General features: G+C 49.0%; 2 protein-coding genes across 2 annotated transcripts; both read right to left on the bottom strand.

Moving 5' to 3' along the window:
• Positions 1-1590: 1590 nt before the first annotated feature.
• Positions 1591-2541, bottom strand: LOC129326391 (olfactory receptor 51G2-like). The gene has a single exon (XM_054974548.1). The coding sequence runs from the start codon at positions 2539-2541 to the stop codon at positions 1591-1593; it is 951 nt and encodes a 316-aa protein (XP_054830523.1).
• Positions 2542-14451: 11910 nt separating this feature from the next.
• On the bottom strand, positions 14452-15474 carry LOC129326393 (olfactory receptor 52K2-like). Its single transcript, XM_054974549.1, has one exon. It carries the CDS (start codon positions 15472-15474, stop codon positions 14452-14454), a length of 1023 nt encoding a protein of 340 aa, XP_054830524.1.
• Positions 15475-21608: the final 6134 nt, after the last annotated feature.

Here is a 21608-nt window from a genome sequence, read left to right on the forward strand (position 1 = left end):
CCACTGCATTTTTTTTTTACCAGCAGTGATATTAAAAAGGTAGCACTTGCACAGTGCAATCCTAAACAGTTATAGTTTTCTAAGCCCATTGATTTCAGTGGCTTTAGATGGATCTCCGGTCGTCTTTCCCACTCAGTTCTGAAGGGAACTCAAGAGAGATATTTTAAGTACCAAGCTTTGACATTAATACGATCCATCAGTAACAATTTAAGCCAATATCCCTTGATTCCTATTTCTTGGTAAGGGACTTTTTCTCTGGGGACTACTCCTGTAAAACTGTAAGTCAGCATTCATTCAAGCAAGGCATGGACACAGAAGACAGATTTGCTTTAGTGACCAATTCCTTCTCCTTCTCTGCTAAGTGACTAGGCTGCAGGCCTAGTAAGACAGTTCTGGCAACTGTAAACATTTTTCTTGTTTTCATTCCATAAGCGTTGGAAGTGATTACTTCCCAAAAGTGTTTCGAACTCATAACAAAGAATGGCTCCATAATTTAAAGTGTTTCTATTATAGGGGGGGGAGGGTTGACTGACCTGTCAGTCAAGCTTGTCTGGTGCCATGTATTCTGAAAAAATGTAATTCTGTAATTTTTGATTTTTTTATTCTGTAAACAGTTAGTGCAAGGGTATATAAGATTCTCTGACGTACCTGTTCTTTATGCCTATGAGCTAGAAAGAGAATATGCACCTGTGCTTTATTTGGAAATAATAAAACTCATATTTCTTTGAATCACTGTCATTGGAGCTTTGGATTATATTTGGGTTAAGTGGTAGTAGGGAAATTTAGAATTGGTGGCAGAGTACTATTAAAAAAAATTCCCTATCACTTCCCCATCTAAATATTCCAACAAATTGTCACAGTCCACTGTTTCAAAGGCCGGAGACAGATTTAGGAGGCACAACAAAGAAGCCTGGCCTTTGTCTACATTCAGGAGGAGGTCATCAACTAAAGCCACCACAGCTGTCTCCCTCCCATACCCTGACCTGAAACCAACCTGAAGAAGCTCCAAAGTAGATGAGTTATCCAAAAAGATCTGGAGGGGACAACCTGTGAACTATACCACAGTATAAAGTATGTATTACCTCTTTGCTATCTGTATTATTCTCCCACTCACTGCATTGTTTTTATGCTTCTGTAACACGATTTTCTGCATTGCTGAAGACATCTTGCCCCATACTCTATGCTTTGTTTCCGATGGCTGTAATCCTAGTCCTATTATATTGCTTATCAGATGTCACATCCTGTTGATTGCATCAATTTACACTTGAGTCTCAATGAGGAAGGTGGGCAATGAATAAAGCAAATAACAATCAAAAATTCTGAATCGCAATAGAAATTGGGGGAAACCTGCTCTAAAAAACTACCTTTCCCAGTAACTACATTTGTAAACCCAGTTCAGATTGTCCAGTCTCTTCCTCCAGCCACACAACAGATCCAAACCTCAACAGTAATAAAGCCATGAACCTCTCCTCGAGCTCACAACTCTGTCTGATGAATCTGTTGCTTTCTATTTTGCAGGGATTTGGGTTCCCTGCCCCCATCTCTTTATTGATAACTTTGGCCAACATGTCTAGCACCAAGAAGGAACAATTAGAAGTGTGTTCTTCCCTTGGAGAATATCTGAATTATCCGGCCACGGATTTGTTTGGTTTTCACACTGTACACCACAAGATTCATGAGGGGTGGTACCATAAGATAAACATAGCCCATGAAAACACGGACCAGAAGAGGGGAGCTCTTCCCAAACCTGTGAATCACAGACAAGCCGATCATAGGCATGTAGAACAGCAAGACGGCACAGATGTGGGAGACGCAGGTGTTCAGGGCCCTCAGACGTTCCTCCCACGAAGCAATGCTGAGCACCGTTTTCAGGATTATTGTGTAGGACAAGAGGATGAGGACGGAGTCCATGCCCACTGTGGTGACAATAATGAACATGCCATAAATGATGTTGACGGTGATATTTGAGCATGCCAATTTCATTACTTCCTGGTGCAGGCAGTAAGAGTGGAAGAGGACGTTGGCCCGGCAATATCGATGCCTTCTGAGAAGGAAGGGCAATGGCAAAATCATGGCCACGCCTCTTAACACAAAAGTCAGTCCCATCTTCCGTATTCTTGGCATGGTTAAGATGGAGGCGTACCTCAGAGGGCTGCGAATGGCCACCACACGGTCGAAGGCCATGGCCAAGAGCACCGAAGATTCCACAACAGAAAGAAAATGGATAAAGAACAGCTGGGTGAAGCAGGCGTTGAGGCTGATTTCTCTGGCATTGAACCAAAAGATGCCGAGGATGGTAGGCATAGTGGAGATAGAAAGGCCCAGGTCTGTGACGGCCAGCATGGAGAGGAAAGCGTACATGGGCTCGTGGAGGCTTCTGTCCGTTTTGATAATGAACAAAATTGTGGAGTTTCCCAGAACAGAGACAAGGTACATGGCGAAGAAGGGGATGGAGATCCAGATGTGGCTGGTTTCCATGCCAGGAATTCCTGTCAGCCAGACCACTGAAGGCTTGAACCTGGTGCTGTTGTGGAGAGACATGAGGGGTTGTGTAGGTCTGGAGAAAGCCCTGCTCTTCTTCCTCCAAAGGGTAGCAACCTGCTGACCTGTGAAGTTAAGCAGTGGAAGCCAAACAAGTTGTAATTTATGGCCTGGTTATGGTGGCCAGAAAACTATATATAGAAGGATGGATTCCTAAAGTTTAGGAGATTCCTCCACTGAGCAGTCAAGGAAAACCCGTGCAGGTTCTCAAGTCTGGCCTTCTTTATCTTCTCTTACAGAAATTAATCCTGAAAGAGGAATACAAAAGCCCAGGAAATACAAGTCAATATTTTAAACATATGTTTTAAAAATACATTCTGAAATTGATAAATAAATTGTATGTTGCCCCCAGAAACCTAATTAAAGGATTCCATGTTTGGGCCATTAGCAGAATCTATCATTTAGCAGTGAAAGCGTGATTTTAGGTGGTGTGAGCTGGTTCTGCTGGCTGGTGGGTGTGCAGGAGAGAAAAATAACAATGCAATTTGCTTATACTTAGAAAGGAAATAAGTGTAGTGGTTAGGAGCCATGGGACTCTAATCTGGAGAGCTGGGTTTGATTCCCCACTCCTCCGCTTGAAGCCAGCCGAGTGACCTTGGGTCAGTCACAGCTCTCTCAGAGCTCTCTCAGCCCCACCCACCACACAGGATGATTATTGTTGTGGGGATAATAATAACACACTTTGTAAACCGCTCTGAGTGGGTATTAAGTCATCCTGAAAGGCAGTATATAAATCAAATGTTGTTGTTGTTATTGTCAGAACTCCATAGGAAAGGAGGGGAGACAGATTCTATCTAGCTATCTAATCTAAGGATGGGCCTGGTTGCTAGGACAAGTCCTGCTTCCATGCTTCCAAGATGGAGGGAGAAGGAGAGAGATGGTGCCTGGAACAACGCCAGGAAGAGAAGCGTGAGGAGGAGGAAGTCAGGGGAGGAAGTCCTGGGAATAGCAACCTACAGATCACAGGACAGTCAGAGCAGAAAACAGTAAACAGCGTGCCCTGACCTCTCTCTCTTTCTAACTCTCTGGTTTGTCCTCTGAAACCTGAGGAAATGGACAACGTTGAGTCCTCCTTTTCCACCAGAAATGTTTTAAACATATATTCTGTCTATCAGAAAACGTGTTGCTGACGATAAATGCTTTGCCTCAGGGCTCATTTCGAGGGGGAACGCGCAGGAATGCAGTTCCGGCAGTTCCCCAAAGAGGTCACATGTCAGGTGGCCCCCGCCCACCTGACTCTCGGTCATTTGGGGCCTGTTTCGGCCTGGATTGGGGCTGAAATGGCCCAGATTGGTCCTCTGACGGGTGGTGGGTCACTCTCCTGCTCAGCAGTGGCCCGATCCTGACCATTTTGGGCCCCTTTTCGGCCATTTTCAGCCCCCTTTTTGCCATTTTGGGCCCAATTTCGGCCCTGAATGGCCAGGATCGGGTCCAAAGCCAGGATAAGTGCTGTCAGGGGGTGTGGCATATGCAAATCATTTATGCTAATGACATACTTCTGGTGATGTCAAGGGGCGTGGCATATGCTAATGAGTTCCTCCAGCTCTTTTTCTACGGAATGACCCCTGCTTTGCCTTATCTACAGTTTTCCGAGAACCAAACTAGCACATACCGGCTATGAACATACCGGCTACCTGGCACAGGTAGCTTTACCTGTGCCAGGTAAAGCTACCTCATATGTCTGGTGTCTATTGTGCACATTGGCATACTTATCAAGAAGTGGGACGAGGGGCTCCGCAGGGCAATGCAGTCCCACCCCCCCCTCTGCCTGTTCTGGGGGCTGAGATCCCCCCCTGCATTGACCGTGTGATTCCAAGTCTCAGCCGCAAGGACCAGGAGCTTGGCTGGCTGGCTCTCAACGCAAACTGATGCTTTGGGGGAAATGAGTTCTGCACCTGCAGTCCAATTTCAGGCTGGCCTCATACTATCCCCTGCGGCTGAAAAGGAATCGGCTGGGAATGAGATCTTGAGCTGGGGGGGGGGGGGTTGGTGAATTCCGGAGGTGGACAGAGTTTAAAAAGGAACATAGAGCTTTAAAAAAGAAACAAAGAAGCCGTCTCAAGCTGCCCATATAATGACACCTGCCTCCTTTCCTCTCCTCTGCATGTCTTCATTTATTCTTCCTGGTGCCTCCCCGCCTTTTCTCACGCTTAGGAAAAGCCCAGCTTCATGAGCCAAGGGGGGGTCCAGCGTGGCCAGCACCCACTTTCCAAGAGTGGTCGGGAAGTCAAAGAACGCCTAACTGCGGCAATAATCCTTCACGCTTTCCTCCCCAGCAAAGGTACACTGTCTCTGAGCATGGAGGCTCCATCTCGCTTTCATGACAAACAGCCATTGATGACCCAGTCTATCCTGCCTGATGCTTTGTGTGGAGGAGGATTTTCTTTTCCATGTCCTAGCCCTGAACTGGACTAGATCCCCTCTCTCTCAGCGTCAGACCACTCTCTTCCTCTTCCTCTTCCTCCTCCCCGTTCCTTCAGCAAAACCTTCCCAGAGCGGCTCCTGCTCTGCCCTCGCGTCTGCTCCTCCGCAGCCCCCCTGCCTGCCCTCACTGAGCTGCCCGCAACCCTTTGCCAATCCCCAGCCTCCTCCCTCACCTGATGGGGGCTGCAGCTTCTCTCTTCGAGGCATTTTGGAGTCTGCGCATCACTGAATATGTGGGTAGAACCGAATACACGCTGGACCATAATGGAAGTGGCAGCAAAAATCCTGATGCAGGAAAGAGATGAAGTGAAGAGAGAAAGAGGGAGGAAGTGGCTCAGAGGGAATAGATAAGGAAGGCCTAGATGAGGGGGGGGGGGGCTCATAGCCAAGACCTTGGCTTAGCAAGTTGTTTACTGGCAAGTTTGGGAGCTGGGATAGAGAGGCAGCAGGGCACCTTCCAGGCAAGGTGGGAATTCATGCTGGCCCCTTCCCACCTCCATGCATCCTACCCTAGCAAGGAAGGGTCCAGGAGTCTCCGCTTCACTTGGAGTAGGCAGAATCAGGCTTCAGTAACCTGGAAGGCAGAAAGAGGGAGGAGACAAGAACCACAACCCTTATGAACCTTCCCCTTGGCCGCTGGGTTGGTGCTGATGCTCCCAGCAGGCTTCTGAGTCCGTTGTCTGCTGGGCTCCTCTGGGAGAAAGAGGCAGCACGGGTAATTGTTGCTTCTGTGATGCTCTGGCTATTATGGGCTGTAGGAAGGACCTGCTGCAACCTGTATTCTTGGAATATGCTGCAACTGGGTTTCTTCTCCTAATTTCATTTATGCTCCCTCATCCTATCTTCCTAAAATAGTTTCATTACTGCCAAGGCAACATAATATTTCACACTTACTGTGAGTATATGTGCTTGGTCAAGTCAGGCCTGTGTAAATATCAGAGCCCGTTGGGTTTATGTCCTAGTGACTGCTTTTCTTGCAAGTGGGCTGGACTCCATAGTGATCCTTGCGTCTTTTGTCCAGATTTTGCGGGCTGTCTTAGTTCCAACTCCCTTCTAAAGAAGCATGGGCAAAATCCCTCAGCCCATTCAGCTCTCATGCTGGCATTATCCTGGCCTTTTATTTCCCCAGCTTCTTTGCCTACACCGTGCCATGGCTCCATGTGTCCATATCATTATCGCCAACATCTACATCCATTTCCCACCCATGATCAATCCCATGGTTTATGACATCCAAACAAAAAAGATCAGACCAAGAATCCATAAAACCCTCAGCATTCTCTCTCCTGGAATTCTGAAAAATGGAAAGTAACCAGATATGCTGGTCTCTCCCTGTCTCCAGTCAAAATATTATGCCAGGAGGACTTCATGTGCGGAAAGGTGGATGTGTGGGCCCAGTTGCTCCTGGGCCAATTGATAGAATCATAGAATTGGAACGGACCTCCAGGGTCATCTAGTCCAACCCCCTGCACAATGCAGGAAATTCACAAATACTTCCCCCCCCCTCCACACACACACACACACAGTGACCCCTGCTCCATGCCCAGAAGATGGCAAAACACCGTCAGGATCCCCTGCCAAACTGGCCTGGGGAAAAGCCAGGTGCTAGTATTGACCTTTAAAGCCCCATAGGGCTTGAGGCTGTCAGGTTCAGAATGCTTCTCTATATGTTGTAACTAAAGAAACTCCATTTTAATTCTGTTAGTGTTCCAAGTGCTCTATTCACAGGTGCCAAGATGTTCCCTAGCAGCTATCTCTCAGAAGAGGAATGTTTTGGCTACAGCTTTTCCAGCCCTGGGAAACTTTCACTGTCTCGGCTTCAAAGGGATTGTTTTGAGAACTATGGGGGGAGGCTGGGCCTACTGAGTCTTGATACTTTGTACTGTATTCTTTGCCTCTCATTCGTAACAATACATGTGTACCAGCCCAGATATTGCATCTGGGCCCGTGGACTATAATGGTTGCATTTTTCAGTAAATCTTTTGAAAACAACGGACTCTTGTCTGATTGCAGAAGGTAGTCTGGATACAACTATTATTTAGCCACAGATCTGACAGAGGCCAGCATACCTTAAGGACTGCCTTCTCCCATATGAACCTACCTGTTCACTCTGGTCATCTTTGGAGGTCCTGCTTTGAGTGCCACTTTCAGTCTATGGAGTTCAAGTTACTTTGATTTCATCTCCCACCCCTTGCAGCAAGAAATCCAAATCTCTTCAGTCAAAGGTTTTTATTGGAAGAGTATATATTCAAGGTACAAGTGTCCATAGATAATCCAAAGGCTATAAAAGCTTCTGGCTGAACATAAGGCCTTTGTCGAAGGCTTTCACGGCCGGAGAACGATGGTTGTTGGGGGTTTTCCGGGCTGTATTGCCGTGGTCTTGGCATTGTAGTTCCTGACGTTTCGCCAGCAGCTGTGGCTGGCATCTTCAGAGGTGTAGCACCAAAAGACAGAGACTCTCTGTCTTTTGGTGCTACACCTCTGAAGATGCCAGCCACAGCTGCTGGCGAAACGTCAGGAACTACAATGCCAAGACCACGGCAATACAGCCCGGAAAACCCCCAACAACCATCATAAGGCCTTTGTTGAGAATGACGTGTTAGTTTCTTGCAACAGTATATCAAACCCTCCTTTCCATCCCCCCACCCCGCCACCCCGTATGCCGTGTGAGTATAGGAGCTGGGGAATGCGAAAGTTACGGCTTCGAGGTTTCTGCGGCGAGCCTCTTCAGATAAGGCTGTCTTGGGAACCACATCTGCCCCTGTGAACCTGCGCACAAAACAACACTGGGAAAATACAGCAGTACAGCAGTGAGAAAGCAATACGTGGGTAACAGACCTGACAGCCACTTTGATATTAGATGGGTGGCAACCTGAGAAAGGGCCTTCTCTGTTGTGGCACCAAAATTCTGGGATTCCCTCCCCAGAGAGCGTCGTCTGTCTCCCTCTGTCATTCTCTTCTGCCTTCAGGTGAAATTTTACCTGTTTTGTTTGACACATCCCCTGGGAACTTGCTCCCCCTCGTTGTGTCTGTTTGTTTATATATGTTTTTATCGTTTTATTTATTTATATATACATTTTAAATACTCTCTTAGTGTTTTAAATGCTGTAATGTCTGATTGCTTGCCCCCGTAGGGTCACTAGTTGGGTAGAAAGGCAGCATACAAATGTTATAAATGCTATAAATATATACATAAATAAATAGTCTGTTCCTGGGGCGATAAAGGCTTAGGTTCAGGAGTAAGCAGTCCTCAGTCTCTGTTCGGTTGTTCCTTCCCACCCATCTCTTAAAGGAAATTTATTCTTACATCTCCCCCTTTCTAGTCATCAATCACATCAAACTATTCCTCATCCCAACACATCGAAGGACATCAAATTGTGGGCAGGAAACTATGCCTAAAATAAGCATGGGAAATTTCTAGAAGATATATTCAATGGTGATCTTTCTGGCGCTTCGGGCTGCCTTGATGGTCTTGTTGCTCCCCTTGGGCCTGACTTTCAAGCTTTTTCTCTAAAGGAGCATCGCCTTCTGCTTGCATAAGTCGAAGTGGCCTGACTTTAAGGGCATTATTCAGTACCCAAATGGGCCTTTATGCATGCCCCTTTGCCTGTTCTTGGAACCACACATCTTTCCTGTTTTAATAAGGTACCAGCCAGCACAGAAAGTTCTTCCTTAAACTGATTATATGGTACTAGTATGTGATTACAATGATCTAGTAATCTCTTTCCCCTAGTGGGGGGTGGGGATCCCCTGTTCCCACCTATTGCCCCTCGCCATCGCTTATCGGGTTGGGCCCCAAACCATATGAATCGGGCCCGCTGTCAAACCCCCACACGCTCCCCTGCTTTGCACGGTGATGCCATGTGATGTCATTGAGCCGGCACAAGGCCATACAAAGTCTGTATTCTTCATCTCTTGGCTCACTGGCAGTGCCTGACCCTTGTGTGGCTTGTCTGTCTTCCACCGGGTTGCAGGTGTTCTGTGTGGTGGCCCCATCCTGGTGGAATGCTGTGTCCAACAATATGCATGTCCTATGGGACATGCCCCAACCATCTGAGGCGAACCGAGACAAGGGCCTTCTCAGTTGTGGCACCAAAATTACTGGATTCTCTCCCCAGGGAGATTTGTGTGACCCTTTCTATCAATGCCTTTCACCTGCAAGTGAAGACTTTTTTGTTTTGTTTTGCCTGGCATTCTCCTACTGATTCTGATTGATCTCTTCTACCCATTCCTGTCTTTTGTTTTAATTTTTTAAAATTGTTGTTATATATTTATATGTGTTTAAAATCTTTCTTTAATCATTTTACCATTTGCCACTTTGGAGAAATTAGTTGGGTAGAAAACCAATGTTAAAATGTTTTAAATAAAAAAACCTAGATAAAATCATGCCTCTTTTTCTATCTGTGCCTAGAGTCAGAACAATAGATGTGTTGTTCCAGGCTGCGTTGGTAGGGGTTGTGGAGCACATGCCAGTGAGGGCAAGCAAATGTGTTCTTGCGCTTTTCCTGCGATGCTCTCCTCTTTGAAGAAGAGAACAGATATCTGTTGGATATCTGTGCAATGTTGGCACAGAGTAAACCCAAAGACGCCACGCCATTCCGGAACACTATGGCTCCAATCCTAAGCACACTTACTCAATGGGACTTACTTCTGAGTAAGCATGATTAGGATTCCCCTGTATGCTCATACGCAACACAAGCAGGGGCTGCCTCACTTCCCCCTGTAATCCCTCCCCCTCTTTCCTCTTTCCCTTCCCTGGCAGCCCCCGCACCCTCTCCCCATTTCCTGCTTCCTTCTCTCCTTCCCACCCACCAGCCAACCTTCCTTTACCTGGTCACCTTGTAATGGATTTTTTATCCATGTCCTACCAAGGCTTCTGTTATCCCAGAAGAAAGATTTATCTTTTTATGTTAATAATTATATATCTAATAATACATTCTTCTAAGAAAAAATAAAAATATATGTTTTGACATCTTGCTTCTTTCAAAGACGAGAGTGTATTTCAATAAAAAGAAAGAAATTCTTGAAGGTTTCTGTGTACCCTGATAGGGAAAAGCTTTGCAAGAAGAACCCTATAAATAATGTGCTGATAAGCAGAAGCTGTTCAAAGAACAATCCTCAGGTGACAGGTCTCCGTCTTCCAGGACGCCTGGAGGAGGCATTTTCCCACCGAATAAGCCCAAAATTGGTGGGGACCTTCCTCTAACCCTTCTCTAACAACCACCCAAGTTTCAGACAGATTGGACTTTGGGGGGCCATGTTATGGCCCCCCCAAAGCAGGTCCCCCCATCCTCCCCATAAGAAAGCAAAGGAGCAGCATATTGTTAGCATGCTGCTGCTCATCTTTCTTCATTATTTCCTATGGGGAAAAAATGAAGAGGCAGGCTTCCTTTGCCAGGGGTGGCATTTTGCATGCAAAATGCCCCCCAGCCCTCAGGGGCCCTTCTCCCACCCTTCCTCCCACCCCCCACCAAGGCTCAGCCTGCTCCCACTTGGGGGGGCCATTTCATGGCCTCCCCAAGTAGGTGCTCTAATCTCTACCACTGACAGCTGGGGGAGGCTTGTGTTGCCAGGGGTGGCATTTTGCATGCAAAATGCCCCCCAACCCTCTGGGGCCCTTCTCCCACCCCTCCTCCCACCCCCCACCAAGGCTCAGCCTGCTCCCACTTGGGGGGGCATTTCATGGCCTCCCCAAGTAGGTGCTCTGCTCTCATCTCTACCACTGACAGCTGGGGGAGGCTTGTGTTGCCAGGGGTGGCATTTTGCATGCAAAATGCCCCCCAGCCCTCTGGGGCCCTTCTCCCACCCTTCCTCCCACCCCCCACCAAGGCTCAGACTGCTCCCACTTGGGGGGGGCCATTTCATGGCATCCCCAAGTAGGTCCTCTCAGCCCCTAAAGTCCACCCCTTACAGCCCCACACAAACCCAATTCCCCCCCAGCTGCCACACACAGACCCAAATCCCCACATTAGCCCCTCACAGACCCAAATCCACCCCCACCTGCCCCACACCCATAACCCCAGGAACAGGCTGGCAAAGGCCAGCCCTCTCCCTTTGTTCCCTATGCTGGGAACTTCTAAACTCTCTTTCCCTAGGCAATTCTGCACAGCCCAGGGGTGCCACAATGGTGGGCACACTTCTGAGTGCCAGCTGGTCCCTGTGAAAGAGCACCTGAACCACAGACACCCTCCCTCAAATTCCCCCACCACCTACAGAGATGGCTGGCCAGCCAGCCCCATTGTTCCCTATGATGGGAACCAACTGCACAACAAAGAATAAAACAAGAACAACACAAAATAAAGTTTTAATTTTTTTTTCTCCCTTCCAAAGTACAAGTAGGCAAAGCATTATGACACATTACACCAGCAGTCCCCCACACAGAAAAATAACACAACTCACTTAACATCAGAGAATCACAAAGCATGATTCCTGTCAAAAACACTTTATTTCTTGAACAGCTTTAGGTTACACAGCAGGGGGGAACACCAAAGGGCATGGCAGCACTATCTTACAGAAAAATAATACAACTCACTTAACATCAGAGAATCACAAAAACACAATTCCTGTCAAAAACACTTTATTTCTTGAACAGCTTTAGGTTACACAGCAGGGGGGAACACCAAAGGGCATGGCAGCACTATCTTACACAAAAATAACACAACTCACTTAACATCAGAGAATCACAAAAGCACAATTCCTGTCAAAAACACTTTATATCTTGAACAGCTTTAGGCTACACAGCAGGGGGGGGGACACCAAAGGGCATGGAAGCAGTATCTTACACAAAAATAACACAACTCACTTCACATTAAAGAATCACCCCAAAAAATAGCTGTCAAAAGCACTTTATTTCTGTAACTGCTTTAGGTTACACAGTAGGAAGGCACCGCAGAGCAGGAAAGCAGTGTACTACGCAAAAATAACACAACTCACTTCACATCAGAGAATCACACAAACACAATTGCTGTCAAAAACGGTGAAGTGGGTTGTATTATTTTTTGTAGTACATTGCTATCATGCCCTGTTGTGCCCTCCTACTGTGTAACCTAAAGCTGTTCAAGAAATAAAGTGTTTTTGACAGGAATTGTGCTTTTGTGATTCTCTGATGTTAAGTGAGTTGTGTTATTTTTGTGTAAGATAGTGCTGCCATGCCCTTTGGTGTTCCCCCCTGCTGTGTAACCTAAAGCTGTTCAAGAAATAAAGTGTTTTTGACAGGAATTGTGTTTTGTGATTCTCTGATGTTAAGTGAGTTGTGTTATTTTTGTGTAAGATAGTGCTGCCATGCCCTTTGGTGTTCCCCCCTGCTGTGTAACCTAAAGCTGTTCAAGAAATAAAGTGTTTTTGACAGGAATCATGCTTTGTGATTCTCTGATGTTAAGTGAGTTGTGTTATTTTTGTGTAAGATAGTGCTGCCATGCCCTTTGGTGTTCCCCCCTGCTGTGTAACCTAAAGCTGTTCAAGAAATAAAGTGTTTTTGACAGGAATCATGCTTTGTGATTCTCTGATGTTAAGTGAGTTTTGTTTTAATTTTTCTGTGTGGGGGACTGCTGGTGTAATGTGTCATAATGCTTTGCCTACTTGTACTTTGGAAGGGAGAAAATAATTTTTTTAAAACTTTATTTTGTGTTGTTCTTGTTTTATTCTTTGTTGTGCAGTTGGTTCCCATCATAGGGAACAATGGGGCTGGCTGGCCAGCCATCTCTGTAGGTGGTGGGGGAATTTGAGGGAGGGTGTCTGTGGTTCAGGTGCTCTTTCACAGGGACCAGCTGGCACTCAGAAGTGTGCCCACCATTGTAGCACCCCTGGGCTGTGCAGAATTGCCCAGGGAAAGAGAGTTTAGAAGTTCCCAGCATAGGGAACAAAGGGAGAGGGCTGGCCTTTGCCAGCCTGTTCCTGGGGTTATGGGTGTAGGGCAGGTGGGGGTGGATTTGGGTCTGTGAGGGGCTAATGTGGGGATTTGGGTCTGTGTGTGGCAGCTGGGGGGGAATTGGGTTTGTGTGGGGCTGTAAGGGGTGGACTTTAGGGGCTGAGAGGACCTACTTGGGGAAGCCATGAAATGGCCCCCCCAAGTGGGAGCAGTCTGAGCCTTGGTGGGGGGTGGGAGGAAGGGTGGGAGAAGGGCCCCAGAGGGCTGGGGGGCATTTTGCATGCAAAATGCCACCCCTGGCAACACAAGCCTCCCCCAGCTGTCAGTGGTAGAGATGAGAGCAGAGCACCTACTTGGGGAGGCCATGAAATGGCCCCCCCAAGTGGGAGCAGTCTGAGCCTTGGTGGGGGGTGGGAGGAAGGGTGGGAGAAGGGCCCCAGAGGGCTGGGGGGCATTTTGCATGCAAAATGCCACCCCTGGCAACACAAGCCTCCCCCAGCTGTCAGTGGTAGAGATGAGAGCAGAGCACCTACTTGGGGAGGCCATGAAATGCCCCCCCAAGTGGGAGCAGGCTGAGCCTTGGTGGGGGGTGGGAGGAGGGGTGGGAGAAGGGCCCCAGAGGGTTGGGGGGCATTTTGCATGCAAAATGCCACCCCTGGCAACACAAGCCTCCCCCAGCTGTCAGTGGTAGAGATTAGAGCACCTACTTGGGGAGGCCATGAAATGGCCCCCCCAAGTGGGAGCAGGCTGAGCCTTGGTGGGGGGTGGGAGGAGGGGTGGGAGAAGGGCCCCTGAGGGCTGGGGGGCATTTTGCATGCAAAATGCCACCCCTGGCAAAGGAAGCCTGCCTCTTCATTTTTTCCCCATAGGAAATAATGAAGAAAGATCAGCAGCAGCATGCTAACAATATGCTGCTCCTTCGCTTTCTTATGGGAGGATGGGGGGACCTGCTTTGGGGGGCCATAACATGGCCCCCCAAAGTCCAATCTGTCTGAAACTTGGGTGGTTGTTAGAGAAGGGTTAGAGGAAGGTCCCCACCAATTTTGGGCTTATTCGGTGGGAAAATGCCTCCTCCAGGCGTCCTGGAAGACGGAGGCATTTTCCCATAGAAAAAAGCCGAAAGAATGCCGAAATAATGCCGAAAGAATCCCGAAAGTCGAAAGCCGAAAGAGATTCTTGTTTCGGCTTTCGGCTTTAACGATAGAGAATCTTCTTTCGGCTTTCTACTTTCGGCTATAGCCGAAAATTTTTGGCTTGCACACCCCTAGTCTTAACTAATTGCTGAAAGCTACCCAAGAGTAAAGAGTAAAGATAAAGAGTAAACCTGTAGCCATAAAGGTTTGTCTTGATTGGTTAATATCTGAATGTACATGTAGGATTGCCAGCAACAGGATGGGAAATTCCTGGGGATTTGGGGCTGGAGCCATTAGAGGGTGGAGTTTGGGGGGGGGAGGGGAGTGCTACAAGGATGTGATGCATAGAAACCATCCCCACTTTCTCCAAGGGAACTGACCTATGTAGGCGGGAGAGGGAAATGCCAGGCCCCGCATATATGTAGGCCACCCTAGCTACAGGAAATAATCTGGGTCATTCTGCTGTTATTCAGGAAAGAAGCAGAAACTTCAGGCGCTGTGGTCAGGTACAGGGGCAGGGGCAGCGTCCCAACATTTCTCTCTCTTTGAAGATTCAGCTTTCTGGATTGGTAGAGAGGAACGTGACAGGATTTTAAGGGCTCCTTCTCTGATCTTTTTTGTTCTTACACCATAGATGATGGGGTTGGCCATGGGTGGCAGAAGGACGTAGATGTTGGCAATGATGATATGGACACAAGGAGACACACTGTGACCAAATCGGTGCGTTAGGATGGAGAAAAATGCTGGGAAGTAAGACACCAGGATGGCCCCTGCATGGGAACTGCAAATGCCGAGGGATTTGGCCTGGGCCTCTTTGGTAGGAAGTTTGAACACAGCCTGCAAAATGCAGATATAAGATAGGATAATCAGTATCAAATCCAGCCCACCCATTAGACAGGCAACTATGAGGCCAAAGTATCTCTGTACTGTGGTGTCCACACATGCTGGTTTGACCAAACACATAAACTCACAGTAGGTATGAAATATGATGTTGCCTTTGCAATACGGGAGCCATTTCAGGAGGAGAGGATGAGGGGAGAAGAGGAGAATCCCACGAAGGACGACGGCCAAGCCAATCTTTGCAATGACATCTTTGGTCAGGACTGCAGAATGTCTGAGGGGCTTGCATATCGCCATGTAGCGATCAAAAGCCATGGCCAATATGAACCCCGATTCCATGGTGGAGAAAGCATGGAGGAAGAAGAGCTGCATGAGACAGCCATTGATATGGATGTCCTCATTTTCGAACCAGAAGATGCGCAAGGCTTTGGGCACAGTCGTGGTCGTAACCACCAGGTCAGCACCTGCAAGCATGGACAGGAAGAGGTACATGGGCTCATGGAGGCTCGGCTCAGTCTTGATAACCCCAAGAAGGAGAAAGTTCCCGAAAATGGTGACCATGTAGATGCAGCAGAAGGGGATGGAGATCCAGAGGTGGGCATGTTGCAGGCCGGGTATTCCCATCAGAAGGAACTTGGAGGGGTGAAGCAAGGTCCAGTTGGAAGTGAACATTGTGCGTGGAGATCATTGGAACGGTTTAGTGACTAGCCATGGGCCCCCCTTGATGTTTATACTCTTCAAAGATTCAACCGTTGAGTTCTAAACCCTCTTTATCAGTTTGTGTATTCTGTTTCTCTAAGGACTCTAGCTGAAATCGGAGGTTTTTCTAGCTATCTAAAGTCTTTTTTGGCGGTCTATTTTCTATATCCAGGTTGGAGTTTTCTTGCTCTAAAGTATTTATTTTTTCACAAGTTATCTTTAGGTTAGTAACCCTTTTCTGTAACAACTCATTTTCCCATGCAAAAATATTTGTTTCTGCATTCATCTCGTTCTGCCTGGCCTCCTCTCTTATGTCCTTTAACTCAGGATCCTTCATAATTTCTTTTTTTTAAACTCCTCAGAGTTTTTATTTATGCCGCCTCCTTTTTCTTGGGACATTTCAGCAGTAATACTACTGACAAGAGTTTGTGTCTCTCTTTTTCTCTCCTGCAATCTATCAATTGTGTCTGTTGCTAAGATACCTAGGGGCTTGCCTGCTGCTCCCCTGGCTTCAAATTTTTCCTGGCTTGGGGCTGGGGTCGATGGGGTGGGCTCTGCTGCTAGGAGAAGCAGGTGTCAAGTGGCGCCCTGTCCAGCTTCCCTGCCCCCTTCCCTCCCCTCAATGTAACTTCAGGCAGTGGGGTGGGAATTGAAGTGCAGCCCATCATGTCTGACAGGGTGGTTGGGGGGGAAAGGCTCCACTGAGGACTTCATTCTCTGACAGATTGAGCTGCTAGCATCTGATAAGCCAGGCAGAGGGGAAGGCGGAAGCTACTGCCGAGAGGTGGGGTGTGTGGAGTGACATCTTAGGATCTCCAGGGCTCCTCCTCCGGGAGAATGACCACCCTCTATTTCACTGTTTGCAGACGCAGGGATGGACTTGGGAAATCTGGCACGGGGAGGGGGTACATGGCAGCCCCCAGAGCAGTTTCTCTGCTCCTGCGGGCTGTCAGTCCACTGGGGGGGTGTCACCCTGGACCGGGGTGTGGCTCGAGGTCCAATCTGCGTTCTCGCATCGTTGTGATGCAATCCTATACCGGGAAAATGTAATTCTGAACAGATGTTTTTATTAACCTTTTTAATCTTTTATTCTGTAAACACTCTAAGTGCAGGCATTCTTCTCACGTTTTACTTCACAGTTCCCCTTTTTTTTATGCCTGCAAAGCCCCAAGCACATCTACTGTGAATTGTTTATTCTGTAAACAATTAGTGCAAAGGTATATAAGGTTCTCTGGTGTAACTATTCTTTATGTCTATGATCTAGAAAGAGAATATGCATCTGTGCTTTATTTGGAAATAATAAAATCCATATTTCTTTGAATCATTGTAATTGGAATTTTGGATTATATTTCGGTTAAGTGGTAGTAGGGAAATTTAGAATTGGTGGCAGAGTACTATTTAAAAAAAATTCCCTATCATTTCCCCCTCTAAATATTCCAACAAATTGTCACAGTCCACTGTTTCAAAGGCCACAGACAGATACAGGAGGCACAACAAAGAAGCCTGCCCTTTGTCTACATTCAGGAGGAGGTCATCAACTAAAGCCACCAGAGCTGTCTCCATCCCATACCCTGACCTGAAACCAAATTGAAGAAGCTCCAAAGTAGATGAGTTATCCAAAAAGATCTGGAGGGGACAGCCTGTGGACTATACCACTGCAAAGTGGCATTACCACTTTGCTATCTGTATTATCTTCCCACTCACTGCATAGTTTTTAAACATCTGTAACACCATTTTCTGCATTGTCTAAAATATCTTGTCCAAGACTTTGTATGCTTTGTTTCAGATTGCTGTAATCCTAGTCCTATTATATTGCTTATCAGATGTCGCATCCTGTTGTTTGCATCAATTTACACTTGCGTCTCAGTGAGAAAGGTGGGCTATGAATAAAGCAAATAACAAAGATTTTGAACCAAAAGAGCAATTTGGGAAAACCTGTGTCACGCCTGTCCCCTACAGACATACCATTGTTCTCTGCACTGTTCCATTCCATTGCTCTCTGGACTGAGCCACTGTTTGCTGTTGTGGCGGAACAGGCGCTGGCTTTCAGTCCGGGCAACTGAGCCGCCATCAGTGGCCTGCTAGCCCTGCTATCCGCCTCCCACCGTCTCTGGTGGGCGTGGCTCACACGCTTCGTCGCTGCCACCACTCACTGATTTGTACACCGCCTGACTGAGGGGCAGTGAGACCCCTCTGGCTGAGGTTCCTTACTGGGAAGTGAATTCCCCAATCTTTGGGTGGGCCCTGGAGAATTGGCAACCCACCAAGGTCTGGCCTGATCAGATTCTCCCGGGCTCCCTCCCTTCCTGTAGCGTGCCAAGTGGGGGAGCTTACGTAGTCAGAGCACCACAAGGTCCTTTATATTCCAAAAAAAGTATAATTTAATAACTATATACAGAGCACTATATACAAAGCAGGTAAAGGCACAACAGGTAGGGGTAGGACTCCCCCCCCCCCGTTCAGGACTCACAGGGCAGAAAATCAAACTGAAGAGAACCGCCGTCTGCTTTCCCTACCACACTGTCCCCTACTCTACCTTAAGGGGGGCTGGTGGTCTGAGGGAAGGTTCCCCCTTCCTTTCCTTCCTGCTGCCTCCCAGGCCCTCCACACTTAGGGCCCAGGCACCCGGGTCTCACCCAGCAGCGGGAGCCTCTCCTTCTTCAACCAAGAAGGGTGACTCTCTTTATTCCCTTTCTGCTGCCTCCCAGGCCCCCCACACTTAGGGCCTAGGCACCCGGGTCTCACGCAGCAGCAGGGGCCTCTCCTCCTTCAACCAAGAAGGGTGACTCTCTTTATTCCCTTTCTGCTGCCTCCCAGGCCCTCCACACTTAGGGCCTAGGCACCCGGGTCTCACCCAGCAGCAGGGGCCTCTCCTTCTTCAACCAAGAAGGGTGACTCTCTTTATTCCCTTTCTGCTGCCTCCCAGGCCCTCCACACTTAGGGCCCAGGCACACGGGTTTCCCCCAGCAGCAGGAGCCTCTCCTCCTTCAACCAAGAAGGGTGACTCTCTTTATTCCCTTTCTGCTGCCTCCCAGGCCCTCCGCACTTAGGGCCCAGGCACCCGGGTCTCACCCAGCAGCGGGAGCCTCTCCTCCTTCAACCAAGAAGGGTGACTCCCTTTTATTCCCTTTCTGCTGCCTCCCAGGCCCTCCGCACTTAGGGCCCAGGCACCCGGGTCTCACCCAGCAGCAGGGGCCTCTCCTTCTTCAACCAAGAAGGGTGACTCTCTTTATTCCCTTTCTGCTGCCTCCCAGGCCCCCCACACTTAGGGCCTAGGCACCCGGGTCTCACCCAGCAGCAGGAGCCTCTCCTTCTTCAACCAAGAAGGGTGACTCTCTTTATTCCCTTTCTGCTGCCTCCCAGGCCCTCCACACTTAGGGCCCAGGCACCCGGGTCTCACCCAGCAGCAGGAGCCTCTCCTTCTTCAACCAAGAAGGGTGATTCTCTTTATTCCCTTTCTGCTGCCTCCCAGGCCCCCCACACTTAGGGCCCAGGCACCCGGGTCTCACCCAGCAGCGGGAGCCTCTCCTCCTTCAACCAAGAAGGGTGACTCTCTTTATTCCCTTTCTGCTGCCTCCCAGGCCCTCCACACTTAGGGCCCAGGCACCCGGGTTTCACCCAGCAGCGGGAGCCTCTCCTTCTTCAACCAAGAAGGGTGACTCCCTTTTATTCCCTTTCTGCTGCCTCCCAGGCCCTCCGCACTTAGGGCCCAGGCACCCGGGTCTCACCCAGCAGCAGGGGCCTCTCCTTCTTCAACCAAGAAGGGTGACTCTCTTTATTCCCTTTCTGCTGCCTCCCAGGCCCCCCACACTTAGGGCCTAGGCACCCGGGTCTCACCCAGCAGCAGGAGCCTCTCCTTCTTCAACCAAGAAGGGTGACTCTCTTTATTCCCTTTCTGCTGCCTCCCAGGCCCTCCACACTTAGGGCCCAGGCACCCGGGTCTCACCCAGCAGCAGGAGCCTCTCCTTCTTCAACCAAGAAGGGTGATTCTCTTTATTCCCTTTCTGCTGCCTCCCAGGCCCCCCACACTTAGGGCCCAGGCACCCGGGTCTCACCCAGCAGCGGGAGCCTCTCCTCCTTCAACCAAGAAGGGTGACTCTCTTTATTCCCTTTCTGCTGCCTCCCAGGCCCTCCACACTTAGGGCCCAGGCACCCGGGTTTCCCCCAGCAGCAGGAGCCTCTCCTTCTTCAACCAAGAAGGGTGACTCTCTTTATTCCCTTTCTGCTGCCTCCCAGGCCCCCCCCCCACTTAGGGCCCAGGCACCCGGGTCTCACCCAGCAGCGGGAGCCTCTCCTCCTTCAACCAAGAAGGGTGACTCTCTTTATTCCCTTTCTGCTGCCTCCCAGGCCCTCCACACTTAGGGCCCAGGCACCCGGGTTTCACCCAGCAGCGGGAGCCTCTCCTTCTTCAACCAAGAAGGGTGACTCCCTTTTAGTCCCTTTCTGCTGCCTCCCAGGCCCTCCACATTTAGGGCTCAGGCACCCGTGTCTCACCCAGCAGCAGGAGCCTCTCCTTCTTCAACCAAGAAGGGTGACTCTCTTTATTCCCTTTCTGCTGCCTCCCAGGCCCTCCACACTTAGGGCCTAGGCACCCGGGTCTCACCCAGCAGCAGGAGCCTCTCCTTCTTCAACCAAGAAGGGTGACTCTCTTTATTCCCTTTCTGCTGCCTCCCAGGCCCTCCACACTTAGGGCCTAGGCACCCGGGTCTCACGCAGCAGCAGGGGCCTCTCCTCCTTCAACCAAGAAGGGTGACTCTCTTTATTCCCTTTCTGCTGCCTCCCAGGCCCTCCACACTTAGGGCCTAGGCACCCGGGTCTCACGCAGCAGCAGGGGCCTCTCCTCCTTCAACCAAGAAGGGTGACTCTCTTTATTCCCTTTCTGCTGCCTCCCAGGCCCTCCACACTTAGGGCCCAGGCACCCGGGTCTCACGCAGCAGCAGGAGCCTCTCCTTCTTCAACCAAGAAGGGTGACTCCCTTTATTCCCTTTCTGCTGCCTCCCAGGCCCTCCGCACTTAGGGCCCAGGCACCCGTGTTTCACTTAGCAGCAGGAGCCTCTCCTCCTTCAACCAAGAAGGAGCCTAACTGACCTTTTTCCCCTCAGGATCGGCTGAGTCTCCCCATTCAGGCTCCACCCCTTATTTTTCCCGCACTTTCTTGGCCCCGGGGCAGCTGGGAGTTGTAGTCCAGGAAGAAGGGCGTCCCACACCAAGACTCCTGCAGGGCCCTCCCTGGCCCCACAGCCCATCAGGCCTCATGGGGAACATTTTTTTTTCTTTTCTCTTTAAGACAGATTAATTGCTAGCAGCACTCATTTCACCCCTGGTAACCATTTTGTTACAGCTGTATTGAACCATTGCTCATGCTGTAGCCTAATAGCACCTTCCAATTGCTTTAAAGTTAGCTTTCGTTTCTCCAGAGGCCTGGGAACACAGCTGCACCATCGATTCTTCTTTGAGGCTCACCGACGTGGCCTTGGGACGGCTGCACTTTTGTAACTTGCTTGCCTGCTTCTACTCTAACCTGTGGTCTAGATGGGAGGGGGGAGAGTGAGTGGGTGTTTAGAGTTTGTACTTTCTTCAAGTTGTTATTCCTAACAAGGAGCGTGTGCTACGAGGTTGCTTTTTGCTTCTGAGTAATTCTATGGACGTATATATGATAAGACTGAATTTCTGAACAAAATCCATTTAACCAAGAACCTGTGTCTTGATGCGATGGGCCAGGGATCTCTCTACCATATCCTGTTATCCACAGTCTGACAACCTGCTCTAAAAAGCTGCCTTTTTCAATCGTTCTGCAACTAGGTTTTAAAATGCGGTTCAGATTGTCACAGTCTCTTCCTCCAGCCTCACAACGCATCCAGACCTCACCAATAATGAAGTCAGTAACCTCTCTTTGTTAGAGATAGAACGTTTTGGAGGTCTTTCATTCATTGGGTTGCCATAAGTCGGAGATGACTTGATGGCACATAACACACACACAGCCTCTGTTTGAGCTCACAGCCCACACTAAAGAAACTGTTACTTTCTACTTTGCAGGGATTTGGATTCTCTGCCACGATCCCTATTGATAACTTTGGGCCAATGTGATTAGTGCCAAGAATGAACAA

This window comes from Eublepharis macularius, chromosome 3 (assembly GCF_028583425.1).
Source record: "Eublepharis macularius isolate TG4126 chromosome 3, MPM_Emac_v1.0, whole genome shotgun sequence".
Lineage (NCBI taxonomy): Eukaryota > Metazoa > Chordata > Lepidosauria > Squamata > Eublepharidae > Eublepharis > Eublepharis macularius.

Coding starts and splice junctions, on each gene's coding strand:
- LOC129326391 (XM_054974548.1), bottom strand. CDS start 2,541: ATGTCTCTCCACAACAGCACCAGGTTCAAGCCTTCAGTGGTCTGGCTG.
- LOC129326393 (XM_054974549.1), bottom strand. CDS start 15,474: ATGTTCACTTCCAACTGGACCTTGCTTCACCCCTCCAAGTTCCTTCTG.